This window comes from Bombyx mori, chromosome 5 (assembly GCF_030269925.1).
Source record: "Bombyx mori chromosome 5, ASM3026992v2".
NCBI lineage: Eukaryota > Metazoa > Arthropoda > Insecta > Lepidoptera > Bombycidae > Bombyx > Bombyx mori.
The window spans coordinates 17,111,586-17,138,660 of NC_085111.1; the positions used below are offsets into that span (position 1 = coordinate 17,111,586).

The window sequence follows — 27,075 nt, forward strand, 5'->3', positions numbered from 1 at the left end:
AGAGCTCAGTTGGTGTTTAAGTGGCCTGCAGCGCCCTTAGGCCCCCTTTGGGCCTACAGCGCCAACAAGGGGGGCGTTGTCGCCAATTTGGGAAAGGCTGATCTAGACCAATGTAACAGGCAAAGAGCTAGGCAGAATGGACCAACAACATGACAGCTCCTTCCATGAAGTTCCTGCCAATTGTTATTATGATAGAAGTACGGGTGTCGTAGAAGAAGTTTGGTACGATTATTAAATGAGGATACCAATACTCAGTTTAGAGCTTAGATAATTCGTAAATTAATAAAACAATAAAATTAATGAATCCATAAAACGAAACAATAAGTAGGTAGTAAATACGTGTAAAATTTCAATTAGAACCGGAACAAAAGTGATGAGTAGACGCAAATTTTCAGTCCAGTAAAGCACTACGTGTGACTCAAGCCTTGTTTTCATTTTATCAAACAATACATTCAAAACATTAAACGTCACGTTGATTGCGGGAAGCGATAATAATCAGTCGATTCGGCATTACGTGATCGTTGAAATAAGTTAATTTCGCTACTCAAACGAGAACTCTAGAAGCTGGCCTTCCAAGGTCGATCGGCATAGAATATTTCGTTTAGAAGGAATGAACTTAAGTTCTTAATGCGGCTAACAATAATATATATCTATATATACAAAAATGAATTGCTGTTCGTTAGTCTCGCTAAAACTCGAGAACGGCTGGATCGATTTGGCTCTTGAATTATTTGTGGAAGTCTAAAGAAAGTTTTAAGGTAAGATAGCTATGAAAATGCTCGAAATGAAATAAAAATAACAATTTTGTTTTCCCTTTGATGTGTCCCCCGTCGGACGGATTCCTTTTGTTTGTTTTAAGTTTATTTTATACAAAAGTTTAGGTCTTTTATTTATCGATTGAGGCACTACGAAGTCTGCCGGGTCAACTAGTATCTAATAAGAATAGCCTTTGCAACGATCTCCAAAGATTTCCTGTAAGTTTTCGCAACGTATGCTTAAAACGCCTATCCGTAATGTTGTTTTGCTGTTGACAGATATGTTTTCCTATATCTTCTACAGTGGTGGGCTATATCCGTTCGACAGTATATTTAATAGATTTGTTCCAGATATTGAAGAAAATAATGCAAAAAATAATCTTAAAAAATTTAAGGACAATTTGAGTTATGAGGTTGTCTTCCAAGAGACAGTCAGTTGACTTTAACTCATCTATATCCAACTAGTCTATAACCGTAAAGGCAGCGATGCGCTTACGCACCCCCCAGCCCCTCACCTCTTGTATAAAACCTTCCACACCTGCGCTGGCCTCAGTTCTAATTGCATACTCGAGTTTGAAACACGTATATCCAAGAAAATGTTCTCACCGCGTCTCTTTGCGGTTTTCATCGCTTTCGCCGGTTTCGCAACGGTAACGGCTTTGCCTGCCCGGGACAAAGAAGTTATCGCGCAGCCCGTCTCCATTACAGATGACCAGTTCACGTTCCCATGGCTGAACCTTTCGCCATTCAGTCTGTTTGCTCCTTTGTGGAAGCTGATCCCCACTTTTGTGGACATCGGGCCAAGAATCTACGCTGACGATGACAAGTTCAAGGTCGTTGTCAACGTTAAGGACTACAAGAAAGACAACCTTAAAGTTAAAGTAAAGGGAGACTTTATCTTCGTCCAAGGATCGCAAGAAGCTAAAGAAGACGACCATGACGTGTTCGCCAGCCAGTTCTTCCACACCTATAGCCTACCTGTGAACTCGAGTGCTGCTGATGTTACGGCTGAGCTGACTTCCGATGGATACCTCGTCGTGACGGCGCCGATCAGCGAAAATGTTGATAAAACGAAAAATACAGAGCGCGTTGTACCTATTGTCGAGACTGGCGCTCCGTACAAGAAGGACGAGCCTGTAGAAAAGACGACAGTAGAAACCTTGGACGTTTCTACGACTCAGGAGCCGAAGACATCAGCTCCAGCGGTAGTGACTGCAGCACCGGAACCCGAGGAGAAGAAAGAACCGACCACGCCCTCCGAACTCGATGAAGCGACAGAAAAAGACAACGTGATCCCACACGGAAACGAAGTTTCTGCTTAAGTGATAATTTAGTATACGCATTTAATGATATCAGTATTTAATAAAATATTTTTTTGTATGTAAATTCAGTGTTTTGTTTTAGCTTACCGGTATGCGTTTAGTATTATTTTTTTCTTAATGGAGAGCGCGTGGCTTGAATACAAATGCAGGAACATTGCGACTCCGTAAACAATGGAGTTATTCCCTGCCCCGTTTTGGTTGTAATATGAAGACAATGCTTTCTGCTTCATAACGACCATTGTCATTAGTTTTATGCTACATTGTTACGAAATTAAATTAATTTAGCATAATACTGCTACTTGTTAGATTTAATATAGGAACAGAACATTCTAGCGCGCCGTGCAGTCTGTTTGACTTCCGAATGTTCAAGATTCACTATATTATTTCTCTGGTCTGATGATTCATAATATATGATTCACATTTTGTTAGCATAGCCAATTGGGAGTTTTGTTTGAATTTACAAACACAACAATGAGCTACAGTTCACTGCGCATTCGTGCAGTTTCTAGAAACTTTTTAACTGTCTAATTATTTTCCATTATTCCAATTGTTGGGTGATATTTATCGTGTGCCTTATTGGAAATTTACATTTGCGCTGAATTGAAGAACACTCTGTTTGTAGAAATGATTAAACAAACAAATTATATTCTTAAAATTAATTTTAGTCGAGGATTTTATAAAGCGAACAGTTACAATTTTTTTTTATTTCCCCTTTTGTTTTTTGATAAGTTTGTGTTCCAGCAACTTCGCACACATTCTAGAAGTGTATTCTAGAATCCTCGATTTTAGAATAAACAAACTTAATATTAAATGTTTTCTGAAACCACATTTTGTTTGGAACAAATTTTATTATGACTAAGACTAAGTTATGAGTGTGTCATGAAGCTAGAAGTAACTAGGAGTCATTCTTAGGTGCATAGTAGATGAATTGTTCTTTGTATGCATAATGTGCAGGGCAAGAGAATAATCAAATTATATACTTAAGCTGCCCACTGCCCACTATCAATTCAGCTTTGGAATTTGTTGAGGTCCATTGACCAATTAATTAATGTACCTCCTTATGTGGTCCCGAAGGGGTACTCCAAGCACAGCAAGGATATTCCAAGCTTGTCCGTTAAGCGAATTAGAACGCTTCAATACTATTCAATCATAGAGCGGATAACGAAGTTATAAAATATAAATTTTTAAGAGATGTATCATAAGTTTGAAGACAACTTGATCTAATTTTTATTATCCTAAGAATCCAGTTAGCTTACATCATTGACATTTACGTGTTAAGGTATCACTTAATTATGATAATTAGATTTGCACAGAATCGGTTTTTTTGTTTGTCGTGTCAAACTTGTTATGTAATACAAAACATTGGAATTACGCTTTAGATTGAGTAGCCTGGCGCTTGGTTCTTGAAACTATGACTCGGGTAGATTTTTTGGGATGCACGGATTACTGATGGCCTACAGGCGTTTCCATTGTTACCAGGACTGGTTGGCAAGCTCGAGGGCTCGGCTGGGAGGTATCTGTAGTTTAAGTTGATAATGAAGTTGGATAAACGATGGAATTTTTAGTGACAGAACGTATTCTGACTGGGAGTTGGAAGTTACTGGGAGAAACTGATTGGGAGTTACCGCCATCTAGCCTTTGCAGTCTCTAGAGCGCTCGGTTCAATGAAAAAGGCTCGTAGATCTTAGCAACTTCTTCGGTGAAGCTAGAATAGCCCCTTAAGGCTATCGGTGATGGTAGGTAGGAAAAGCCTTAACAATGCAATCGAAAAGTGACTAGAAAAACGATATAGAAGTCGCAATTATGTTGGATTAGTTTTTACCCTAACACGTCTTTCTAAAGGCGTAGTCTCCTAACATCAATTGGAAGAGGCCTCTTGTTCTTTGGAGGCGCCGGAGTCCAACATAGGCCGGTCTCGACCCCCGTTGGCCGGGTATCCATAAAGTGTGATTCCCCATCGATACCAAAAAATAGGTTCCCACTCTTAAACTGGCATGTACAACCAGCTCTTGTAGTATTTTTTTTATTACCCTTGTAGGCAGACGAGCACACGGCCCACCTGGTGGTGAGAGGTTACCGTCGCCCATGGACTTCAGCAATGCCAGGGGCAGAGCCAAGCCGCTGCCTACCGCTTAATCCTCTCCACAGGCTTCGTTTGAAGAAGGACATGTCATAGCGCTCGGGAAACACCGTGGAAGGGAGCTCATTCCATAGCCGGATGGTACGTGGCAAAAAAGACCTTTGGAAACGCACTGTGGAGTAGTAGTACTAGTAGTGTCAGTAAGAATATCCCTTTTCGAATAACAAAAAGGTACTTAATCAAAATTTTCCTTTAATTCAAATCTTAATGATTAATTAATGTGACCAGTCATCTGGTAAACGACGTTTTATTTATTTAATCATCTTCAAGGTCGTAAATACAAAAAATAAAAAAAACTTGTTTTCCTCGACGTGATTAGATTACGGAGCACAAGGAATTTGAATTCTATGACTATATCAGGTTTTTATAAAACCAAGTGTGATTGATTTGACAATATTTTTGTTTGGAAGCTTATCAAAATTCACAGTGCGCAGGGGCATATGGTAAAATTATCCTTATAAGTCGGCGATGAATGTCAAGGTTGCGTAGGGCATGTGATGTGTGCTTCTGATATTTACAAATCTTCTGTTGAGAAAAGCGCGCCTTGTAAAATTTAACAAGTAAGTAAGAAATTTATTTCGCGCTTATAAAAAATGACCTAGAGTCTTTATATACTCGATCCTGAGGACCGAATGGTAAACAGTCGACGTTACCCAATCACGTCATTACAGATCCTCCCGATCCATTAACGGTGCTTTTAAGTACATGTCACCGGTCACCGTCCTCGCCGAACCCGAAGGGCTCGACGAGTGAATTAACCCATAGACACTGCCCACTGAGTTTCTCGCCGGATCTTCTCAGTGGGTCATGTTTCCAATCCGGTGATAAGTTTTGCCAAAAACTGCTCTTGCTAGGGCGAGTGTTAGCAACACTCCCGGTTTGAGCCCTGTGAGCTCACCTACACGTCACGAAGAAGATCAAAAAGCCTCACAAGGCCATCAGCATAGGTAGGGAAAAAATATTGCAGACATTTATAACGACTATTTAAAACACAAAACAGTATAGTTACATTAAGTCAAACTCAAACAAAACAAAAAAACAAACAAATGAAAAACAACAGTAACATGTAATGGTTGCTCTCACAGCTGTGAAGAAAATGGTGTCCGCTCTGTAATAGCTATTGGTTTCCAATGAGATGAACGAGTTCACGGTAACGGTATCGTTCCCAGACATAAAAGATAAGTTTTCTGAGTAACCAAACCGCAACTTACGACCTTTTTATAGTGTTGATTTGTATTACTCCTAGGCATAAACAATACACACATTTATTTATTTTTTGAATATACAATAATGAGAACAAAGATAGGTTGAGAGGAAATTTACTTAAGGTAGAGTAGGGTACTGACTTTTGAATAGTATATCATTACTAAGCGAATGGAGAGACACACTGCATATTTTTTTTTTATTATTGCCTTTTTAGGCAGACGAGCATACGGCCCACCTGATGGTAAGTGGTCACCATCGCTCATGGACGTCAGCAATGCCAGGGGCAGAGCCAAGCCGCTGCCTGCTCTTCTTTTACAATCGTACCATCGACGTACCGATCATTTCTATTAAATTATACTGCAGCGTTCGTTCACAGTACATTGAGAGCACAGAAAGCCATCACTTACCCTCAAGTGGCCTTGCGGTCTCGACTGGCATGAATGATAGTAAAAAGTAATATTTTTCTATCGTGAATTTTATGCTAGATATTTTATACATGTCTCATTCACTTGGGTGACTTTTTTTTTCCTACCTAAGCTGACAACCTTGAGAAGCTATTTCAGCATAGCCTTGACTAGTAGGTGAGCTCACGGGGCTCAAACCGGAGTGCTGCTAACACTGACCCTAGCAAGAGCAGTGCTTTGCAGAATCTACCCTCGGATTGGAAACGCGACCCACTGAGAAGATCCGGCGAGAAACTCAGTGGGCTGTGTCTGTGGGCTAATTCGCTCGTCGAGCCCTTCGTCGCAAGCGACAGTTTCGACGAGGACAGTGACCGGTGCTTGTGGTACTTATGTTATGTTATTTGGCAAACTTATGTAATGCCTAATTATGATAATCACAGTACATTGAGAGCACAGAAAGCCATCACTTACCATCAAGTGGCCTTGCGGTCTCGACTGGCATGAATGATAGTAAAAAGTTATATTTTTCTATCGTGAATTTTATCATAGATATTTTATACATGTCTCTCTTATAAATGTCTGCAATATATGTATGAAAGCAGAAAGTACTAGTAGACCGCGTGGATAGTTGCCCTTGCGATGGACCGATCAGATCAAGTCGGCAGTTGGCGGCTGTTTGCATGAGTGTACCAGGCTCACCACAAACCGGGAGGAGTGGCGACTGCTCGTGAGGCGCATAACATCTGCCCACAGCAATGATGCTCAATGACGACCACGACCGCTCTGACAAGAGTGTTGCGATAAAAGGAAAGGAATATATGTTGAAGCACTTTTATGTTGTCCAGTAGTATGGTCTATGGGATCCCTCAGAAGTAAATGTCATCGGTCTACATCTGCTGCGGATTAACCGGAAAGATGGCGCCGGCATTCTCATCGTGATGTCCACGGGCTCGAGTAGCCACTCAGTACCAAACGGGTCGTGAGCTAGTCCAATTAACAAAGCAAAATATTGCTTAATATTACAATTCCGTCCGTGAGTAGTTGGAGTGGGACTTTAGATTTTTTTATTTTATTGCCTTTTTAGGCAGACCAGCATACGGCCCACCTGATGGTAAGTGGTCACCGTCGCTCATGGACGTCAGCAATGCCAGGGGCAGAGCCAAGCCGCTGCCTACCAGAGATAAGGTAAAAAAATATATTGTGAATAACTAGTGTGAACATTAAGATTACTCATTCAAAACCTTGGAATCTAACCTAATACAAGTGTTTGTTTCTTAGCCGCGGATATATTTATTATATCCGTGCGGAAGTCATAAAGTTTAAAGCTAAAAAAAAATACTCCATTAATAGGCCTGGTGATTTTATATTTGTTTGTTTGTGTTTTATACCTTTCTGCGCACGTCACTTGATTACAAGCGACTATTATCCAAAAGAAAGAAGCAATGTCGAACGCAATTTACTAAGTATCTATAGTTGGACACGCGGAATACGGTTGCTCGCTTCTTCACTACTGTGTGCGTACACTTTATCATTTTGTTTGTTGTAGCTTTCTTCACTTTCAATACTTATGACCTGACTAGGTATATATAGATTATAATGAGTTTAAATGTATTGAATTTTGAATTAGATTTTATTGTAACCTTCATACAACCTTAAATTAAAATAATATTTGACCTAACACTGCGTAAGTCATATACTTGTTTGACCAAACAAAGTGAAATACACAATAATGGCTGATGACTTCAAAGCGTTGCGTATTTACACAAATATTCACCTAGCAATCTATGCGAGCAGTGTGTGTGCCAATGAGTCGGATAAACATTTTGAGAGGCGACGGGTCATTGCACTTTTATCTATAAGTATTTGTAAGACTTCGCTTAACGTCGTGACTGGAGAGCTCTGTGAATTACTCTTTACACAGATCTCAGCTCTCCTTTGTTAACGTAAAGTATCGAAAAAGCACTCGAAAGATACTGAGTAAAAGCTGTTCTGTTGACAAAGTTTTAAAGTTTTGTGGCACATTTAATGTATTTTTGAAACTGAAGTTGTGTGGTATTCTATTTTGAGTAGAAAGAGAGATAATATAAATACATTTGAAACATGATTGATTGTTTCTCAAAAAAAAAATTTATTCATTGCGTACACGGGTGAATTTCGGTGTTCATTACCAAGTGAATACCGCTACCCATCTCGACACATGAGTTCTAAGTTGCATAGATTCGGGTAAATTAACCCATAGACTCAGCCCACTGAGTTTCTCGTCGGATCTTCTCAATGGGTCGCGTTTCCGGTCCGGTGAAAGATTCTGCGAAGCACTGCTCTGGCTAGGGCTAGTTTTTTTTTTTATTGCCCTTGTAGGCAGACAAGCATACGGCACACCTGATGGTGAGTGGTTACCGTCGCCCATGGACTCTAGCAATGGCAGGAGCAGAGCTAGCTGCCCCTGGCATTGCTGCAACAACGTGCTAGCAACGTCCTCTATTCGCTCGGTGGATCTAATATGACCCCTCGAGGTCATTAGAGTAGGTAGGAAAAAAAATACCATAGAAATAGGCAGGGGCTTGGAAGACATAGGTTGGTAGGTCAAAGACTTATTTATTATATTTCTATAAGCACAGATTTTGCCAAGGCTATACTATAGACAAATATTAATAAAGACAAACAATATTAACCTATTCTCAATTTAACCACAGACTTTAAGCAATAACAAAAGTTTGACAATAAACATAGAGTATAAAATGTATGTGTGTGTGTGTGTCAATTACAATTTGTAATGTTTTTTTAATAGAGTTAATGTATTATTAATGCATAATTTAATAATAAAAAATTAGTATTCTAAACTCCTTCTCTATATACTCTATAAGTGTGGAAAATTTCATATTCTTCCATCCTCGCAATTTTCGTAAAAAGGGGTACAAAGTTTTTGCTTCACGTATTAATATATAGATGTTTCATGTGGAAACTTATTTTTAAAGCAACATTAACGTAACTTTCTAACTAATCTAGAGCTATCTCTACGTTTCCTTGAAATTTGTACATAAATAAATGAATAATTTCCTCATCTTGCATGTATTTTGTGAACACTTCTTAGTTAGTTGTTAACTTAGAAAAACTGCTCGCTGGATTAGAACGTAACTTAAGAGGCATCAGTCCAAAAACTATCAAGCGTCTTATGAACTGAGCCACGGATACTTCTTTTAGTCAAGATTTCCTATGAATTCAAGTAGCCACGATGATCTTTTTCGATTCAGGCCGTTATCTTAATGCAGCAGCTTCTTCGAAGGAAAATCTCAAGGTTCATCAATAATACGACATAAATTATGGTAATAATAAGGTAATATGGTAATAATTTGAAGTCGTCGTGGCCTAACGGATAAGATGTCCAGTGCATTCGTGTTGAGCGATGCACCGGTGTTCGAATCTCAGGCGGTTACCAATTTTTCTAATGAAATACGTACTCAACAAATGTTCACGATTGACTTCCGCGGTGAAGGAATAACATCGTGTAATAAAAATCAAACCCGCAAAATTATAATTTGCGTAATTACTGGTGGTAGGGCCTCTTGTGAGTCTGCACGGGTAGGTACCATCACCCTGCCTATTTCTGCCGTGAAGCAGTAATGCGTTTCGGTTTGAAGGGTGGGGCAGCCGTTGTAACTATACTTGAGACCTTAGAACCTATATCTCAGGGTGGGTGGTGCATTTACAGTGTAGATGTCTATGGGCTCTAGTAACCACTTAACACCAGGTGGGCTGTGAGCTCGTCCACCTATCTAAGCAATATAAAATAATAATAATAAATAAAATAAAATAATAACTCAAGTCCGCGGTGTGTGTGGCGTAAATGCTCGCTGAAGCATTGCGTTGTTTCACCGCATGTTGCATTACCGGGTCGCACTATTGTAAGCGCAATTGTCTGAGTACATGTGTAACAACTCTCCGTATGTAATTGCAGCATGATACATTGAATACGTAAGAAGTCATGTTCATCGAAATTCGGAAGTGTGTGTGTGTGTACAAGTCACACACGGCAGAAGTGAAACTTATAAAAAAATAAAAATACTCGCAATGGTCAACTACTCCGCAGTGCAATGGAGCAGCCTCATGAACCGCCTGCATGATCACGGTATCCCTACGCCAGGTAAGTATGACTTAGCAAGAGAAATACGAGAACGTCTATCAACTGTGTAACTCGTCACCGCGTTTTAGGAATTGTTGAATTTACGTGCAGCAACATCTGTTGATAACAAACTAAATAGAAATAATTGTAAATCATCTTTTATTGTATGAGTTAGCGCCCTCTGTGAATTGATATTTTAACTTAACATACAATGTGTTGTATCTCATTCTCTCGCCGGTGGAATCCTATCAATTTATGTGTTTGTGTCTTTATGGACTTAGTTTTTCGTTTCGTTTCATTTCGTTTAATCGAGTTTGAAATCACAACGATTCTAAAGAAGTTTAACTTCAAAAATGTTCTGTAGTTTGATTACTTTGATTGATTTGAGTACCACATACCTTCGTATGGTACTGGAGTTCTCTGGATGCATTGCTCGTAAAGAGGGTAACAATCTCGAACAGTTGATGGTGACAGGCAGGTAAGGCAGGATGGACGCAGAACATAATGTTCCACGATGCCTGCCCGTCACGGAACCAGCAGCAGATGCAGGGAAATCGTAGGATTTTAATTACGGGTATTGTTGGAGAGAGTCTCTTACATTACATTACAATATTACATTACATTTCATTTGTTTCTTCAATTTCATTGTCATTTTACAAACTTATTATATAGAAGAAAAAAAACACGTGTGGCACTCGAGGACTGCCGCGGTAAACCTATTGCATAGCATTTTTTATCAACTTATGCAATTATAATTAGACAGTAAGAATTTAATATTAAAACAATAATAACATAAGATCACACTATATTTATAAACATTAACATTACATTAACTGTCACGCCGCGCGCTTATTCACAAACACTACACAAGCGCAACGTGTGAATGTGTTGAACGCGAGCTTAGTAGGCGAAGTGGGATGTTAGGTTTTATTTTCGTTACGGAATTTCTTGATTCGGTCGCCGCGCTCAAAGCCCGCGATAAAAGCTATGCAATAGCTTAAAAAATTAGCAGTCCTCAGAGGAGCCGGAAAAATGAACTCAGAAAGCTTGAACGTGTAGATTGCCGTTCTAGATATATTGGAAAAATACTAAGTCAGTTAACAGTGGTATGTGAAAGTGTTGGAATGTATTCTACAAACACAAGATCGCAGTGCGACTCTGTAGCAAAACTATAGGAATCCCAAAATAGTAGAACAGATCCGTGTTGCTACATGCTAAATTGTGAGCTGATCCTCAGTTAATTTGCGTGGTTCTATTTGGTTGGCTACTCCTTCTTCTTCTTCTTCCGAGCCATCCCGTTCTTATTCCTTTTGTTTTTACCTTCGCACCGCCCGCCGCCGCAGTAGAAGTTCATCCATACTACCTGGAGCCACTGCGTTCATCCACAGTGCGTTTCCAGAGATCCTTTTTGCTACGTACCGTCCGGCTTTGGAATGAGCTCCTCTCCACGATGTTTCCCGAGCGCTATAATTTTTTTTTTTTTATTGCTTAGGTGTTGAGATTATGAGTTGTGATTCCTCAAACGGGGCTTGTGTAGAGTACATAATGGTAGGCAGCGGCTTGGCTCTGCCTCTGGCATTGCTGAAGTCCATGGGTGACGGTAACCACTCACCATCAGGTGACCCGTAGGGTTACGTAGGGTGCCTACAAGGGCAATGAAAAAAAAGCACTTTCTTAATCTCTTGCCAGGGTCCGCTTCCCTACTTAAACTCCTCCACTTTGCCCAGTTTTCGGCATCTTTTTTGGTTGTTCACTTCACGATTAAAATATCGCAATATTTTTCCCTCGTAGTACTCACTAACAGTCATAGTTGGCAGTGTATTAATATTAACATTATTATTATACATAATATTAATATTAACAAGCCACAGAATAAGAACTTATTATATTTTGACGGTACTTTACGCCTTTGCCAGCGTAAACAAATAAAATTCTCACGCCCAATTACATACTATGTCTAATAAGTTGTTATAATATCATTAATCTACTAACTAATGTGCTTTGCGTCTATATCAGTAGTTTATCTGTTTTCTAATATTGATGTTCGGCGTTAACGACCAAAGCAAGTTACGTCAAATGGACTAAACCAAGTTACGTCGAAATTGGTGCAAAATATCCATCGACGGGCACACAAGCCACAAATACACCTGGCAGTGACTAAGATTACACTATTATCGAAGAATTTCTATTTCAATGCTTAATACTGATTTTAGCTCTGAAATGTCAGCTTAAAATCAGACTACCATATATCTTCCGGTGGGTATCCTAAAAGGTTTAGCAGATATTGACGCAATATCTCTGACCATAAACAAAAAGTATTTAAATGATATACACATATGTACACAAAAACATAATTTAATTAATCATGATATTTTACTTATGACTAGGTGTACCAAAGTTCAACGCATCTAGTTCTAAGGACCTTCAAACTTAAGTGATACAAAATATAACAGGTAAATAATAAAATCGATAAGCAAATGGGAATCAATATTGATACAATTTTGAGTTGATATTAAGTAAATATAAAATACGTTCAGAAAACGTGACTTATTATTTGTTGTTGCGATACTTTTCGCTTCTTGAATGTTTTCTGAACAGAAGTACCTAAAGATATGTAGCTATGTGTAGCCTTTCTAATACACCATCGCGACAAATAGCAACATTATGATGAAACGCCTAAACAACAAAGAATATGTGGACACCTGGGACACCAGGAGAAACCTGGTACCGAAATCCTCGAGTTGAGAGGTCACTCAGTAAATAGGTATTGTGGGAATGGATATTGGCTAAATACCTCTTGGCACACACTAGCTTGCTGGAAAGAAGCTGCGGGCACCGTCGGTATTTGCTAAATCAACCAAACGGAGCTTTGTAGCTTATTTGGGAATCTCCTGATTTGTTTTTCTGTGACATTAATAAGTCGTATGAATCTTCTGTAAAAATATTTATGAATTTGGATATCATCGGCGTGAGTAACCATCAGATGTGTGAGCGGTCTTTTAAACAATTACACATCTATTTCTTACCCAGATCTATTTGGTTCGGTTACAACAATGAGATGAGGTTGGAGTCTCGATTGTAATGAATAATGTATTAACGGCTGTTTCGCCCATCAAACTGGGACGAATAAGTGGTTTGCGACTAAATTGGGCGTACTCTGGGTGGATACATCATGGATACCAGATTAAAGATCTATACAATCCAAAAACAGATTCAGCATATTATCGATTTGGGACCAATAGGAAAGTTATCTTAAAAGCTACCGTCGAGAGCATGGAAATATTTGGTTAGACATATGACATTATCGAAAACCCCTCAAAGCAATATACACGAGAATATTTTATTAGCAGCGAAAGAAAAAAAAACACATTGTCTCCGCAAAGGTCTTGATTCCTGAATATTGCAAACGCTTTACATTGAATTCGAACTGTATCGAATGTTCAACTTTCTCTACAAACGAAAATGAACTTTACCGTTACGGGTTCTAAGACTAGAATTCCTACAGCATCTTCAGTCTTATTGGGTGTCCCGACATGTATTTTTTATGCTGAAATTCGACCAAACTACCGCGCTACCCGTAAGTTTAGTCCAAAAGGAATACTGTTTAGTGTAAATAGAAAAGTAGGATGTGAAGATTGTTTTTGTCCAACTTAGAAATAGTTCCTTTCGTCTTATTTTATTGGTATGAAAAAGGAGTTACATTAGCCTGCGTGGTTAGGTAACGCCGTCCTGCCGATTTTTGTTGCTAAGCTGTCTGTTATTCCGCTTTGATAGGTGTAAAAGTCGTCATTTTAATTTAAGCATGGATCTTAAGCGCGAGGAGGAGTAATCACGTAATATCCCAAAAGGACAGTGGGCTTGCTACTGCTAGATAATTTTGCACATATAGGAAATGCCGATAAGCGTAGTTGGGAAATATTGCCACTAAAACTACAATTGAATGTTAGTGTAAGCAAGTCTCAGCTCACGAGCTAGATGCAGCAGAGTCAGAGTTTAGTTTGGACTTGGAACATGAGCTAAACTTCAGTTCAAGTTACGACTATCCCTAGCAGTTCGCCCTGCTCCACGGAACAAAGTGTTTAATGGTGTACCGAGGTCGATAAAGGTTAGTATTAATTGAAAAATTAAATCCAGAGATGTCACGATGCGGAGCGTTCGAAAAGGACCCGATTTTTTAACACATTACGAATCTACTAAGTAGTAGTATAAGTAGTAGTATCATATAATAGTACCACCCATTTTCCGTTAGTGTCGTAAAGGCAACTAAATGTTTCACAGAATCTACAGAAAGAGGAGAATGGGCAGTAACAGCCCCAGAGTATTATACCCGTCTACTTGATTACTAATTATTAACCGAAAATTACAGTTAGCAGTGCGTATTGTGAGCTCACACGTCTGGGTAATAATTATCCATCCCATTATTAGTATGAAGTGTGGGAGAAACCACGATATAATACGATTGAAATTTGATCCTTTGTCAAGATATGTTAGTTGTTTACTGCATAGGCGAGTGAATGGGCTCGCACCTCTTCGGTGTTCATTACAACGTGAATGGCACTACCCGTTTTGAGGCATGAGGCCTAAGTCTCAAGTGTAAAAGTATAACGGCTATCACGTTGCTGCTTTACTGTAAAAATAGGCAGGGTCTTAGTACCGTCTCATGCCGACTCATGCACTTAACCTACTACCAAAAAATGGATGACAACATTCCGGTTGTGATGCCATTGGATCTGATAGCTGTTTACCAAAACAAAGAAATCAACGTACATACTTGGCTGTTTAAAATTTTATCGTGTTTATTTTGAAATTTATCGACACCCTTTCCCCTCACCAACGTGAGTTCCACGAAAACCTCAGTCAGACCGTTAAGCTAACCGTGTGTCTACAACTAGGTCGGAATGTGTACCGTTTCCACGGAACTAATTGATTTTTCTACACTGATTGACACGATCTAGCATTATGTTTATTGATAACTCATAGAAGTAGCTCAGGGTATCTGGTTTCGTCAGGAATCATTAAGGTGCTGCACCATTTAACACCATAAGTGACGGTTCTATTCTGATCGATTTTTATTAGCTGCGATTGACAGCAGCTAAGTGAAAAGACGGTGAATTACTTAAGAAACTACAATTTTCTTGTTTTTTAAGTAGCATGGAAAGATAGTAGTGAATCGACGCCAGCAATTTATACTACGCTAACTCATCAAAGTGTACTATACAGTAGAGGCTTATAAAGGGAAAAATGTGATAACTTTTATATTAATTAAGATACTTATTTGATACTTATTTAATAGTCGATTTTGAAGTCTTCGTGATCTAAAGGATAAGACGTCCGGTTCATTAATATCTAACGGTGTTCGACGGATTAAAACTGATTTTTTTTTTCTTAACAAATGATCACGAGTTCGCGATGGGCTTTCACGGTGAAGGAATACGTCGTGTAATAAAAATCAAGCCCGCAAAATTATAATTTGCGTAATTACTGGCGGTAGGATGTCTTGTAAGTTCGCACAGTTAAGTACCACCATCCTGCCTATTTATGTCGTGAATTAGTAATGCGTTTCGGTTTGAAGGGTGGGGCAGCCGTTGTAACTATACTTGAGACCTTAGAACTTCTATTTCAATGTAGGTGGCGGCATTTACGCTGTAGATGTCTATGGGCTCCGGTAACTACTAAACATTATGTGGGCCGTGAGCTCGTCCACCCACCTAAGCCATAAAAAAACCCTTGCCCCTGCTCATGCTAAGCAGCTTTCTCAAAAACTATTTCAATTGTTGCTTGTAGATTGTGCATAAACGGTTTCATCATCTCCCATCACTAATTTAATAATGAAACACGTCATTTGTAAATTTTCGTCTCAAATACCAGAGTTCAAGTATTTTGTTCCTGATTGAATCATTACGACGTCCTTGTTGAGAATTAGCATGAAAATTGGATCATTGATGAATGGAAACCGGTTTTATGGTGCACATTTGTTGATGAGCGTTAGCGGGTAGCGGTTGGCTTTATTATGGATTGTCACACTTTGTCAAATATGCCTAGAGTATATCTGCCCAAACCTACTGTCCAACTTAATAGATGATGTTAAAATTTCCAATTCACTAATATGATAGCTTTATAGCCGAAAAGGGTTTTGAGGGCGCGTGAAAACATCGCCTATGCCACTATTAAATAGAAAATGATTATGAGACTTCAGCTCCTATTTCACGGAAAAGCTATTTTAAATCTAGGCTCCAACAATTATAATCAGCGTACCTATACGTGTAAGTCAAATCGGTGTGGATGGGAAATTACGGTCTATAGAGCAATAGTACTGAACCGATTTTAATTCAGTGTCCAGAAAGTTAAACTGATTTTGAAATTTGTAGTTATTTTTATTATGTGTACTTATTTACAATTACGTGATTTTATTTCGTAAAGTATATAAAATTTCGGAGATCAGCCTTGGGTTTTACGCTGATTTTGCTGGGTGGTAAAAGTAGACTCCGTAAGACCTGCCTGATTAAAAAACTTTTTGACTTTGATCAACTATTTCGGATTCTATTTTTCTATAATCTTAGCCTTATATTTCCATTAGGTAATATAAATTAATTCAAGTTTAAGTGTATTTTAGTTTTGATTCTCCTAAAAATGTCAACAGTCTTCGTTTTGTGTGCGGTCATGTATACGACGACATTCTGAGAATTTATTAATAACAATGCTGTCTGTGATGAAATGATATTTTAAAATCTCTCGACCGTGACAGAGTGACCGACTCAGGTCACAGAGCCCGTCACTATTGAACGTCAATACAGCTGCCCCAGTTAATTGAAATCTTTGTCGATTTGCTATGATAACTGTTCCTCTCATTCAGTGGAATTCATTCGTTCATTCATTCCACTTAATTCGGTCATGTGCTCCATAGCCGGAACACATGACCGAATGAAATAATACGCTTGGTAGTGCCTATATGTGCGTGATTGAAATGCTCCTATTGTTACTCGTTTTCTTAATTCGAATATCGGTATAATCGCATAGCTTGATACAAGTACAACTGACAACACGTTCTTTGGGCCACGATGATTTCTATCAATACCATGATGATTCATGATTCTTTGTAATGAACTATACAACTAAAGTATCATAGATCAACGGTTATACGATGCAATTTTTGAAGTCAGCGTGGCCTAAAGGATAAGACGTCCGGTGCAGTCATTGTTAGCGATGCAACGGTGTTCGAATCCCGCAGGCGGGTACCAATTTTGCTAATGAAATACGTACTTAACAAATGTTCACGATTGACTTCCACGGTGAAGGAATAACATCGTGTAATAAAAATCAAACCCGCAAAATTATATTTTACGTAATTACTGGTGGTAGGACCTCTTGTGAGTCCGCACGGCTAGGTACCACCGCCCTACCTATTTCTGCCATGAGTCCGCCCATGTAAGCAATAAAAAAAAATAAGATTTCGATTTCATCTCCGAAGGTGGCGGCGTTGATGTTACGAAATCTTTGAGCCCTTGTATCCGCTTATCAGTTAGTCCGTGAACTTGTTCGCTAATGTAGCGCAAATATACTTTAGATCCCCTTGCATTTTCCCGACGTCCGATCTCGACCCGAGATCAGGACCCGGACAGAGTAGGTGGGCTCCCGCGGTCAACGTTACAACCAGACTCGCGGTGTCACCCCCAGAACGCCCTACTGACGGATCGTTGAGGCGAATACTTTACCCCTACTCAACCTTATTTGTATCGATCAGTCGCGCCAGATTACGACTGTCCTAAAAACCCTTAGGGTATTTCTATGTTATCGACAAAACGAATTAACCAGAAACGTTCAAGTGAAAACATCAGTGTCGCACGAATATTGTAATAAATTGTCCGTAAACAACACGGATGGTTGGTCTTCAAATAAATTGTTTCTACAGACTAATTTTTTTAATTTTTTTTATTGCCCTTTTTGGCAGACGAGCATACGGCCCACCTGATGGTGAGTGGTTACCGTCGCCCATGGACTTCAGCAATGCCAGGGGCAGAGCCAAGCCGCTGCCTACCGCTTAATACTCTCCACAAGCCTCGTTTGAAGAAAGAGATGTCATAACGCTCGGGAAACACCGTGGAGGGGAGCTCATTCCATAGCCGGATGGTACGTGGCAAAAAAGATCTCTGGAAACGCACTGTGGATGACCGCAGTGGCTCCAGGTCTCTGGAAACGCACTGTGGATGACCGCAGTGGATCCAGGTAATTGATTTTACTATCCGACTCACAGGTTTGTTCCAAGTCGCGGTCGCATATTTATTTTCTCTAGATGAGAAGGCGAACTCACTACCCATCTGATGCTAAGAAACGCCCTCCGTAGACATTGTAGTTTAATTGCCTTTTTCTAATTCAAATCTGTAGACTGTGATATGAAATATGTTGTCTTTTTTTTTATTGCTTAGGTGGGTGGACGAGCTCACAGCCCACCTGGCGTTAAGTGGTAACTGGAGCCCATAGACATCCACTACGTAAATGCGCCACCCACCTTGAGATACAAGTTCTAAGGTCTCAAGTATAGTTACACAGTTGTTATGAAATCTATCCTAGTCTATCTATCTAGATCGTCGTGGGCTAAAGGATTAGACGTCCGGTGCATTCGTATCTGGCGATGCACCGGTGTTCGAATCCCGCCGGCGGGTACCATTTTTTCTAATGAAATACGTGCTTAACAAATGTTCACGATTGACTTCTACGGTGAAGGAATAACATCGTGTAATAAAAATCAAACCCGCAAAATTACAATTTGCGTAATTACTGGTGGTAGGATGTCTTGTAAGTTCGCACAGGTAAGTACCACCATCTTGCCTATTTCTGTCGTGAAGCAGTAATGCGTTTCGGTTTGAAGGGTGGGGTAGCCGTTGTAACTATACTGAGACCTTAGAACTATATCTCAAGGTGGGTGGCGCATTTAAGTTGTCTATTGGCTCCAGTGACCACTAAACACCGGTGGGCTGCGAGCTCGTCTACCCACCTAAGCAATAAAAACAAATATCTGAAATAATTCACGTCAATATCCCATTATACATTTTACGTGTTTCACTTGAAAAGTTGAAATCAACAGTTTACATTTGCCTTCATGTGCATTGTCCAGATTTATAATAAGGCCAGAAAGTGCTAGAAGAATGTATTAATTTATTTTAATTCGATTCTCGGAGCAGTTGGCGTGCTTATAAATCCTGAAACCAAACAGTACTATTGAGAATACTCAAACAATAGTTTAAGCCTTCATCGCACGGTACAAAGGATGTTATGACTTGAATTACAAAACTATTAAACAAGGAAGATGTTAGAATCAACATGCAAGTCAAACAAAAGTACGCTCCGGATATGCTGGTGGAGTAGCCATATATTTCTGCTGCTAGCCAACCATGCGTTCCTTTGAAGTGTTTTTTTTATTGCATAGAGGAGCTCACAGCGCACCTGGTGTTAAGTGGTAGCTGGAGCCTATAGACATCTACAACGTAATTGCGCCACCCACCTTGAGATATAAGTTCTAAGGTCTCAAGTATAGTTACAACGGCTGCCCCACCCTTCAAACTGGAACGCATTACTGCTTCACGGCAGAAATGGGCAGGGTGGTGGTTCCTACCCATGCGGACTCACAAGAGGTCCTACCACTACTAATTACGCAAATTATAATTTTGCGGGTTTGATTTTTATTACACGATGTTATTCTTTCACCGTGGAAGTCAATCGTGAACATTCGTTGAGAACGTATTTCATTAGAAAAATTGGTACCCGCCCGGGATTCGAACACCGGTGCATCGCTCAACACGTATGCGTATGTCTTATCCTTTAGGCCACGACGACTTCAAACAACTTGTTGGACAATATTATTGAGATTTTAACCTCATGTCTAAAGATGGGCAGTATTCACGTCATGATATCGACGGGTTTCCGTGGCGACTTCACATGTTCGCTGGTAACCCTGCCTCCATTCTACTTCGGTTGAGATCTGTTCCTTCCGGAGCTTGGGAACGGATTTTTGCACAACAGAGAATGGCAGTGGATCTGATATGACCCACCAACGCGTTGGAACAAAACAGTGTGATACTTGTGAAGATTTCAAGTTAGGATAGGCGATTACAATAATACCGAGTTGTATTTAGCTTGTTCCCGTAACTAACCGTAACAATGCTGTAACAAGACCAGCTATTACCCGAAGGTCGAGGAGACCGTAATACCGGCTCATTACGTAATTAGCGACCGCAGAGCCGCAACGCGTGACTGGGTCTACAGTATTCAGAGTTCCAGTGCGAGTTTGTTTTGTTTTGGTGGGTGTATTTTTGAAGTTTGTTCTAATCAAATATGTAAATATGAGATAATCTGATCATCAGTAGTACATGAAGATACATCACCAGTCCATTATAAAATCACCAGGTAAATTGGGCTGCTTGCGTATTTCTTATTATCGAAGCAGTAGTGGGTTTCGATTTAAAAGGTGGGGTAGCCCTAGTTAGATAATGCAATTAAATATTAGACCTCATGTATCAAGGAGGGTTGTGGGAGTGATGTCTATGGACTCCATTAATCACTTAGAACTAGACGGGCCATGAGATTGTTGAAATTTCAAAGCAATCAAAGGCTCCTTCGATGGTTTCTGTCTCTAATCTGTCTCTAATTCATCCTCCAAAATAAATCAGCTGTTATCTTTAATTCTTTTTTCCGTCGTTTGTTCTTTGCCACGGCTTCGTCTCGCCATATACGTATTGTAAAATCAGAGGCTCTTAAAAGTTTTTCTTTCCGTAATTCAAACGGCTTCAATTATGATAATGTTCTACTTCACCAGTGCATCTGTTGAATTTTTATTAACATTTTCAATGCGTTTTTGGCATATTACAGCTTTCAGTTCATCCCCGACAAAACTAGGAAAGGATGAATAAATATGTGATCATATTACATTATTACTCTTTAGATTTACTGTACGATGAAAAGAACTAACTCGGAAACTGTGACGTCATCGACCTAATCCTTGAACACGCTGCCTACCCGTGACGGAGCGCTAATCTATTCCTTAATTACGTTCTAACTAGTTTTTGACAAGTTCAAATTTGGTAGTAAACATGACTGATAACGGGATGCCCGTGCGTGCGGAAGCCTCCGTAATTTGTTCAAGGAATAGTGGCCTTTATGTGCCAGAGGATTAAGACCTAACATTCCGTAATGTGTTGGAAATCAGTTACGAAGTTTTCAGCTCAGTGGTTTGTTATGCTGTGGTGTATGGGAAAGTTTGTTTCGGAGCATTTGATTCCGGTGAAACTTGAATTACAATTTTGGTGAAAACTAGCCGACCGAAGAATAAAGAAACAATCTGACTACGATTGTTCACTGGTTGTGACTAATACAATCCTCTAACATAGGTAATGATCCTCTGAATTAAACTGAGATTTCAACCTTGTGCTTCCATTTTGTGTTAAAGTGTGTACTAATATTTTATGGTAATTTAACCTTTACACGACTAAGTTACAAATAAACAAACAAAAGCAAGACATTTTCCAATAAAATAGCTACAAGTTAAAGATTTATTTGACAAAAAAAAGATAGGTGTTAATTTATTTGTTTAATTATATCTAGAAATTTGTTATAGACCGAATCCAGGTGAAGATTCGAATAAAATAGCACTTAAATTATTTCGTCCAATAATTTTCTTGTTAAATAAATAAATAAATAAATATTTACTAACAATCACGCCACGTTAACTGGTCCCGTGATAAGTTCGTAAAGAACTTGTTACAGGTACCAGATAACGGATATAAATGTAAGATTTTTATTATACACATACATATATTTAATATACATCCATAACCCTGGAAAAGACATTTACATTTATCATACAAATATCTTCCCTTGGCGGGATTCGAACCCGCGACCCCCTTGTGTAGTGACCATGTCACTTACCACTACACCAGACGGCCGTTAGGTTTTATATATTACATTATCGTATTGGTAGATTTTTATAAAGTTAGGGCTGACATCCATTAGCGATAATTATAACCTGCATACACTGTAGCTAAAATAGATTTCGTGATTTGGGTTTTTTTAAATGAGCGTTCACAAAAATGTCTGTAGGACGTTTTGATTGACTCAAAAATCGTAATGAAATATGAGCTAGTTGATTTTGAAGTACATAAATCATAGCGATGATATAATATGTCGATGTTTATTAGATTAAGTTGAGGCCCTACTGGAATTTCCTACAAAGCTGTTAGTTCATATATTTGGCTTAAATAATAAATAATAATAATTGGTTGCGCTGGTTTAAAACTTAGTTAGTTTTAGGTTTCGAAAAATAGCAACATTTTAATTTGGTTTTGCAAATCCTGTCCCATCCCTCTCCGGCACTTTACCTACGGACGCGTGCGAGCGAGATCGTGTGGTGACATCAAGACGAAAAAATATGGCGGAACAACCGCGCGCGCGCTTCGTGTCTTTGTTATGTTAAATACGTAAATAAGTGAAATCGTTGGTGTTTCTCATCGCGAAGTGGTACGAGTCTGCAGCAAGGACTACATAAAGGTATTGTGCATCCTTCCTTTAACGCAGAACTGCCGCTTCTTATCGTTTCTTCCCGCAGTCTGTGTCCTTCATTTGCAACGACCAAATTTCAAATATTTTCATAGTTTGTTCATCTCGCGTATACAATAATAAAGCCCTTTATTCAGACAAATCCTTTTTTTTACTTATCACAATTATTATTTCAATTATATTAGTTTTTTTTTTCAAAATGTCTTAAGTAAGTAGTGATATTAATATTATTTAATTTTTATGGAAGTTTTTTTTTTTACCTAAATTGCTTTTTACCCTAAAGATGCCTATTTGGTTTAAAGATATTCACTAAATTAATCTGCTGATTGCGGGCTGTGCAGGATTGTGGCGGGACTTGGAGGGAGCCCATATCCAGCAGTAGACGTCCGTGGACTGATGATGATGATAGGGGTGTGAATAGATATTTTCTTTATCTGAAATTCTACTGCATACCAAAGCATACGGTACTTATGACCAGCTGTGACTCTGTCACTGCCCTCGAGTAACACAATTTCTTTTTTGTTGCCTTTGTAGGTAGACGAGCATACGGCCCACCTGGTTGTAAGTGGTTACCGTCGCTCGTGGACATCAGTAACGCCAAAGGCACAATATAAGTAGTTGCCTACAAAATACTTGACCATTCCGCCTCCTCTTAGTCTCTTGTATACTCTTCTAGGAGGCTATCAGGCTTTTAGAGATAAATTTGATTTTTTATTAATCGCTCCCTTCAAAGTGCCATCCTTGCGTAGTGCGGTAATGCATGACATGATGTCGAATTCATGTTGAATTAAAAAAACGTAATTAGATATGAATTCGACAAAGAGACAGACAATTCGAGAAAGAAACAAAAAAACACAATACATTTTTATAGTATATTTAATGGTATTCTACATACATATATGCTCAAAATTTCAAATATTTATTTCAAGTAATATTTTATGCGAATTTACTAGAATACTTACTTGATTTATCGTTGGAAAAGCATTTCAATAATTCCACTGATAATAAACACGTACTTCATTACAGTACCATAATCTACAGTTACTTCTAGAAATTATCCACTTTTGATAACAAGTCCTTGAAGTGAATATGTGTGTGTATTAAAATACATCATTGGCATGCTATCACGATTGCAATGCAAATACAAATATTAGCAATTATTGCAACAATTTACGATTTGGCGTTGACTGCTCTTGACTAATCAGAGCTCAATAAAAATAAAGTTAATAAATTTTAACTATCTCGAACATTAGAACGATCTGGAAAAATTATGAATTCATAATGACATTACTACACAAAACAAGATTAATAATAGCCATTAGGCAACCAGATTTGAATTGTTTTTAGAAATATTGTTGTGTTAAATCAAAAAATAGGTAGGTACCTTTCAAGATGCGGTCTCGTATTTCGACTTTTCGAATGCCTTCTGGTTTTCGTGGTAATTGACATTTCGGTATTAATTCTCACAATTTAAAATCGTCCATGCGGGCTGACAATACTATACTAGTGCATTACTAGTAATTACGCAAATTCGTATGTGGGTTTTGATTACATTGCTATCTGTTTTGTCTGCATTGCGGGACGAGAATGCGTTAAAAATTGTATAAAAAATTGCTGGAACATTACTACAACCCCCAGGGAATACAACGATCCCCATGTTTGTCCTTTCTTGGGAAATGCTTTCTGGTATTCCTGATTATGGATAGCAGTATACAGCAGAGACGAGATATTTGGTAACTTCATAATATAAAATATCTTTCATCTGCCTTCCAAGAAATGAGATTCAAGCCCACGATTCCAAGTTAGCGAGCGCTCATACACCTGGCATTGCACATCCAAAAGCAACTTCTCTGATATTTTAGATAGTAGAATCGAGTTGTGCCTATTTAAGCTGGCTTCCGTAATGGATGTCAATCCAACTGGTTTGGCGAGGAAGACGGAAACGATCGTAGCGTTAAACAAGATGGTGACAGCGGAAATAAAAGTCTCAGTGTAGTTACAACGGCTGACCCGCCCTTCAAACCGAAACTGCTTCGTGGGAGACATAGGCAGGGTGGTGGTACCTACCCGTGCGGACTCACGAGAGGTCCTACTATTAGTAATTACGCAAATTATAATTTTGCGGGTTTAATTTTTATTACACGATGTTATTCCTTCACCGTGGAAGTCAATCGCCAACATTTGTTGAGTACGTATTTCATTAGAAAAATTGGTACCCGCCTGGGATTCGAACACCGGTGCATCGCTAGATACGAATGCACGTGTATACGAATACACGAATGCGAGTGTTTAAAACATTGGTATTAAGTATTAAGAAATATTTATTAGAATACAATCATTATTTAAATTAATAAAACAATTATGTAAATATTTATATATAAAATACACATACCAAATTTATGATATTAGCAAACAAAGGTAATAAATATTTTATTAATAAAAAACAAACTATCTATATATTAAATACATTAGATCATAAAGATACATTAGATCAATAAAGTAAACATTACACACACTACATACCATGTATTTGACGCACACACGCATGCATACCTACTATTTATTGTCAAACTTTTGTTCTTGACGTCTGTTGTCAAATCGAGAATAGATTAAATATTGTTTGTCTTTGTTAATATTTTTATAGTGTAACCTTGGCGAAATTTGTGATTATAGAAGTATAAAATACAATCATAATAGTGTACAAACTTACAATTCCAATTAATTATAGTCGAATTTCGACTACTGCGGGACCTCTAGTTATTATTATTATACATCATCATCATCATCAGCCTGTATCTCTCCACTGCTGGATGTAGGCCTCTCCCATAGTCCGCCACAATGAACGATCCTCCGCCTTCCGCATCCAATCTTTCCCAGCATATCGCCGCAAGTCATCGGTCCAACGGGCAGGGGGACGCCCAACGCTGCGTTTACCGGTACGTATACATAACATGATATTTACTTGTTTACAATAAGTACGAATGTAAACATGTTGTAGTCCCTACAAACAAATACTAATATAAAATTGAACTAATATTGAAGTCAATTTTCTTCTTGGAGTCAGACAGTCTTTGAACTTTCAAGGGCAATAATTATGACGATGTAAGTGTACAGAGTGGACTAAGCAATGTGCTTATGAAATAGCACTGTATTACATACATTGTACACTAGCGTCCCGCCCTCGTTTCGCTTCGGAAACATTAAATTTTATTATTGATAGCTGAGTCCTGCGATGTTAGGACTGGTGGTAGGACCTCTTGTGAGTCCGCGCGGGTAGGTACCACCGCCCTGCCCATTTCTGCCGTGAAGCAGTAATGCGTTTCGGTTTGAAGGGTGGGGCAGCCGTTGTAACTATACTGAGATCTTAGAACTTATATCTCAAGGTGGGTGGCGCATTTACGTTGTAGATGTCCATGGGCTCCAGTAACCACTTAACACCAGGTGGGCTGTGAGCTCGTCCACACATCTAAGCAATAAAAAAAAAAATGTTACCCGGGTTATTGTTGTACCGTGGGTGACGGCGTGGGGGCTAATATAGTTAAAAAAATAGCCTAAGTTACTCCTTATATCATCAGCTACCTATCAGTGAAAGTCTCGTCAAAATCGGTACAGCCGTTTCGGACATTAGCCGGTACAAACAGGCAGACAGACAAAAATTGTAAAAAATGTTATTTTGGTGTATGTATGTATATTCATATGCATGTATTAAGAAGCGGTTATTTCAATATTACAAACAGACACTCCAATTTTATTTATATGTATAGATAAAACAATCGTGACACAGTTGGTTGAAATAACCGTAATAAAGACATGTTTAAATAGTTGGTTGTTCTTTCAATATAATTGGGTTCAATTTTAATTTGACAACGCGATGTATCTAGTTTATATCTATATAATTAATACGTGAGGCAAACACTTTGTACCCCTTTTTACGAGAATCGCGAGGACGGAGGACTATGAAATTTCCCACACTTATAGAGAATATAATGAAGGAGTGCAGAATAGTAATATATTTTTTAAATTGTGCATAAAAATACATTAAATCAATAAAAATAAAAATTGCATACACTAACACGTATTTGACACGCACACGGATACCTATACATATTATTTTGTTTATTGTTAAATTCTGTGGTCTAATTGAGAATATATTAAAATTGTCTATCTTTTATATTATTTATTTGTCTATAATGTAGCCTTGGTAAAATTTGTAATTGCAGAAGAATGATTATAAGAGAAATGATGATTATAAAAACGTGATCATAAAACCATAATAATGTTCAATTTTATAATTTAAATTAATTATAGTCTATTTTAAAACTTTTATAAGGTGATTTAGCCCGATAAGTAGTATAGTTGATGTATAAAATGATATGTGCGTATTGTGTTGCTTTTGTTTTTTTTGTAATTTAAATTTCTAAATTTCTCTTCTTGTTCACTGTCTACTTATATGTGATTTTGATTGTGGAAACATTTTTGGTTATTGTTTTAGCTATATTTTTTTAAATATTATATGTTTGTATTGTACTGTTTGTTTCCCAAATAAATAAATAAATAAATAAATAGTCGAATTGCGACTACC

At 38.4% G+C, this 27,075-nt stretch overlaps 1 protein-coding gene across 1 annotated transcript; it reads left to right on the forward strand.

Moving 5' to 3' along the window:
• The first annotated feature begins 784 nt into the window (after positions 1-784).
• LOC101742383 (alpha-crystallin B chain) lies at positions 785-2,141 on the forward strand. Its single transcript, XM_062668825.1, has one exon. It carries the CDS (start codon positions 1,352-1,354, stop codon positions 2,075-2,077), a length of 726 nt encoding a protein of 241 aa, XP_062524809.1. The 5' UTR covers positions 785-1,351; the 3' UTR covers positions 2,078-2,141.
• The last annotated feature ends 24,934 nt before the right edge of the window (positions 2,142-27,075 follow it).

Bases quoted from the DNA above. Each gene is read 5' to 3' on its own strand.
- LOC101742383 (XM_062668825.1), top strand. From the start codon at position 1,352: ATGTTCTCACCGCGTCTCTTTGCGGTTTTCATCGCTTTCGCCGGTTTC.